The 4,232-nt window shown below is 65.9% G+C and overlaps 1 protein-coding gene across 1 annotated transcript; it reads left to right on the forward strand.

The window, feature by feature from the left end:
- The first annotated feature begins 1,691 nt into the window (after positions 1-1,691).
- Positions 1,692-3,382, forward strand: TMEM271 (transmembrane protein 271). The gene has a single exon (XM_090268232.1). The coding sequence runs from the start codon at positions 1,719-1,721 to the stop codon at positions 2,835-2,837; it is 1,119 nt and encodes a 372-aa protein (XP_090124358.1). The 5' UTR covers positions 1,692-1,718; the 3' UTR covers positions 2,838-3,382.
- Positions 3,383-4,232: the final 850 nt, after the last annotated feature.

Here is a 4,232-nt window from a genome sequence, read left to right on the forward strand (position 1 = left end):
GCTACCCCTACTGCCTCGGGATGTCACCACGCGGGAGGCGGACAGGGAGAGGAGGTTCAGCTGCTGTTCTAAAATCTGCAGCCCCTGCTAAAAATAAGCGAAAGCAGCTCCTCCCCGCTGCTTGCCATTGGAGTCGGTCCCACGCAAATGTGCCGAGAGCGAGCCGTGGAACGGCCTTTGCGGATTCACCGGGCAGATGGTTTCCGAGAAAGGTGGGCGAGGGGCCCCTGCGCGCGCGCTGCCTGGCTAATGTGGGTGCGGCTTTGCCCAGACACGAGGGGCCTCTGGGGTTGTGACCCTGCTCACGAAACACCAATGACACTACGCGCTCTGGGGGTGTCTCCACAGCCAGAGCTTGCAAGTGGGTGGCAGGAACGGAGGTGTGTTCTCGCAGCACCCCTACACACGCGCGCGCGGACGCGCACCCACACGCACCCGCGTTCCCTCGCAGCAGCCGCGCCTGCCTCTCGGGATCCAGCGCAAAGTTATTTAACGCTGCAATTAGCCGGCAGAGTGAGTCATCTGCTCCCCCGGCCTCCGGCTGCAGCGGCACAGACCGTGTGGCAGGGACAGGGCGCAGGCCCAGCTGCTCGGCCCCGTGGGCCCTCCGAGGACCTTCCAGAGACGCCCCCTCCCCAAGCCTTCTTTCAGGAAAAGGATGGAGGGCCCAGAGCGGCCTGGGGGAAGGCCATCTCTCCGGCCCCACCGATCCACACGCCCTCCTCTCACCCGCCTTGAGATCTCTCAGTCGGAAGGAAGCGATTTAACACTCCCCGCCCCCAAGTGCACTCCGGCCTTGAGCGGCTTTCGAATGAACTAACTCACAACCACCGGCGTCTGGGAAATACCTGCAAGACCGGGGAGGGCTTATCCAAGGTTCTGCGTGAGGCTTCACCTCTATCCACACCCCCTCCTCGCCACGCACGCGAGCCAACGCTTTTCAGGCCCTGCTCGCGGGTCCCAGCACCCAAGCTCCGCCTCTCCCACCCCGCTAACCACCCCGACCCACCCCTCCTCCTTCCCGTCTCCCCAGGCGCTCCCCTGGACGCTCCACAGCCCCGGGCTCCCCTCCTCCTGTCCCCCGGCACCCCTGCTAACTTCCTCAGGCTTCGTGGCCTCTGGCGAGCGGGTGGACATGGAGTGCGGCTGGGGCCATGTAGTCAGAAAAGCGTAGACGTAGCCGCACGGGAGGCGGGAGATGCTGGGGGGTGGGGCCTGGGGGGCTCCTGGGTAGAGAGCCCCGAGGTGGGGAGTGGCGTTGCCTAAGTGGCCAGGGGCGCCCGTACCCGGAGGAAGGTGGAGAGACGCGCTGGGGGCACCTCTCCTTGGGGAAGCTGCAGAGGGCCGTCCTAGGGGCTGCAGGCGCTGGGGGTGGGGGGGGTGGGGTGGAGGGGCGGCGCCTGGGCCGCGGGTGGGGTGCCGGGAGCTGAGCGTCCTGGGAGGGGCGCCGCGGGCTGGGGAGGGGGCGCGCGCCCTGCAGTCCTCCGCGCCGCATCGGTTCCCGGCGCGGGGCCGCGGCGGCGGCGGCAGCGGCGGCGGCGGGAGGCGGAGGATGCAGGCTCCGGCGGCGGCAGCGGCGGCGCGGACCCGGGAGGACGCGGGAGGATGAGGAGGAGGCCGGCGGTCCGGCCGCGCGGCGCCGGGAGGAGGCGCAGGCGGCGGGGGCGGCGGCGGGCGGCGGCGGGCGCGCGGGGTGCGGGCCGGCTCGGGCGCGGAGGATGAAGTGGAGCGTCCGCGGGGCCTGCGCCGCGCTCTCCTCCTGCCTCCTGCTCGCCTGCGCGCTCAGCGCTGCCGCCGTCGGCCTCAAGTGCTTCTCGCTGGGCTCGGAGCTCCGCGGGGAGCCGTTCCGGCTGGGGGCGGCTGCCGGCGCCTTCTACTCGGGGCTGCTGCTGGCCGCCGGCCTCTCGCTGCTCGGCGCCGCCCTCCTCTGCTGCGGACCCCGGGACGCGCCCCTCGCGGGGCCGGGGTCGGGCCCGGGGCTCGGGATCCCCGCAGCCCCGGGAGGCTCTCCAGAGGCTGCGCCGGGCGAGCCGGGGGCCGCAGTTGGGCCCCCGGGGCCGGTGAACAGTCAGAACCTGCTCCTGCTCGGCGTTCTAGTCTTCATGCTCGGTGTCCTCAGCGCCTTCGCGGGCGCCGTAATCGACGGCGACACCGTGTCCCTAGTGGAACGCAAGTACTCCCACTACTGCCTGCCCCCGCGCGCGCCGGCCGCAGCCCCCGGCCCCGCGGCGGCCGCCCCCGGCCCAGCCCCCAGCGCGCCGCGCGCCCGCAGCACCTTGGACAGCGCCACGTCTGCCAAGTGCCGCCAGCTGAAGGACTACCAGCGCGGCCTGGTGCTCTCCACCGTCTTCAACTCGCTCGAGTGCCTCCTGGGCCTGCTCAGCCTCCTGCTGGTCAAGAACTACAGGTCGTCACAGGCCCGGCGCGGCCGGCGGGGCCGGCGGAGGGGGGGCCGGGCCCCGGCGCGGCCCCGCAGCTGCCCGGGTCTCCGAGCGCAGCTGCCCGCGTCCCGGGTACGGCGGAGCCGGCGGGGCCGGCGGGGCCGACGGCTGCAGCCGCGCCCCAGCGAGGCTTCCATTCTGTCTCCGGGGGAGTCGGACTTCGCCGCCCCGGGGGACTGCGTGGGGTTCGCGGCGCACCACGCCGTCTCCTACATCAACGTGGGCGTCTTCCACGCGTCGGACGAGGCAGGTGTGGAGGTGTGCTGCGGAGGGCACCCCTCCGTGGAGCTCCCGGGGTACGCGCCCTCAGACCCCGACCTCAACGCCTCCTACCCCTACTGCTGCCGGCCGACCTGCGAGGCGGCGCGGCCCTGGGAGCCAAGCCGGGCCTGCTGAACCCCCGGACGGGACGGCCCTGCGCGCCTCCGCACCCGCCACAACCGCGAGAGGCGCCGGGGCTGGCGGGGCGCAAAGCCAGGCCTCACCGTGGGGGTCGCATCGCTGGGGGCCGTCGGGCCGGGCACGAGGCCTCCCCGCCAGAGACTGGCCCTCCAGTATTATCATTTCTGTGTCTGTTCGTATCCGGATTCCATTTTAAAGTTTACAATAAATGTTTGGGGTAAGCTCGCCCCAACCGCACTTCTCTTTGGCAAGTCCGTTCCCTGGGGCGACGCTCCCAGGTCTCGGGTGCAAGCTCGCGGGGAGGGTGAGTCCTCAGGAGGAAGACCCCTCGCCCGCCCGCAGGAGAGGACAGAAGGACAACTTCAGGAATGAAGGACGCGAGAAGCACCCGACAGCAACACTTTGTACACGGATGTGCCTGCTTTTGTTGATACTTTCTTACTGTAAAGCTCCATAAACAGTGGAAATGTTTGGTAAACTTGTTGCAATTTAAAATTGGTGAGTTCCTTTATTAAATTAATTATGTTATTGGAGTTAGAGGATGTGTACACACTGATCGATTTGGGGGGAAACGGTTGACTCTCTGACAGTCCTTAGTCCCAGCAGGTGTATCCTGCTAGCAGGTCGCCGGAACCCAAGCTCCTTGGAAGTGAACCTGCTGTCATTGCAGGGTCCCTACATTTTTTTGGAAAGTGGGGATGAGGCTTCTACTGCAAAACTGGGCTTATTTCTGGTTAATACATATGGATAAGCCAATTCTATTTTGGAAGATCAGAGTCATAGTTTTTCTGGCAAGGATTATTTTCCTGTTGATTAATTAATTAATCTGGGAATTTGAATCTCATAGCATTTCATTTAAAACATACTTCTTAATGGAAGTGAAGGTCAGTTTTACGTCATTAGGATGTGTGTGCACATGCACACGCAGAGTGTGAAATGCGCTCAGATGACAGTAAAGATGCTGGGAAAGCGGGTGTCCGTCTAGCCTGGTGACATGGCTGGGAGCCAGGTCGGCGAGTCTCAGGGAAAAGGGGATTCAACTCCCACATGCTGGAACTGCTGACTCTGAACTTGCTCAGCGGGGAGCCCACCCTGACCGAAGGGGGGCCTCTCAGCAAAGCCAGGTGGGGACACACCAGTGGTCAGCCAGGGGGGAGCACTGCACAAACCCTTTAGGTGAGGAAAGCGAAAGAAATGAAATGTGAGCTTGTGACATGTTAATAGTCCACCTCTAATTGTGAAAAAGCACCCAGATTTAGCGATGGAGGTGGAGCTTCCAAGTGCAGGCTTCCAGGTGAGAGCTAGCCTCAGCTCCCCGGTGCCCTGCACGAAGCCAGAGTCCCCCTGGACCTCGGCTGACCAAGGCCCTGTCATGGCTGGGACCCAGCC

The sequence above is a fragment of the Furipterus horrens genome, unplaced genomic scaffold, assembly GCF_987537825.1.
Source record: "Furipterus horrens unplaced genomic scaffold, mFurHor1.1.pri manual_scaffold_2, whole genome shotgun sequence".
Taxonomy (NCBI): Eukaryota; Metazoa; Chordata; class Mammalia; order Chiroptera; family Furipteridae; genus Furipterus; species Furipterus horrens.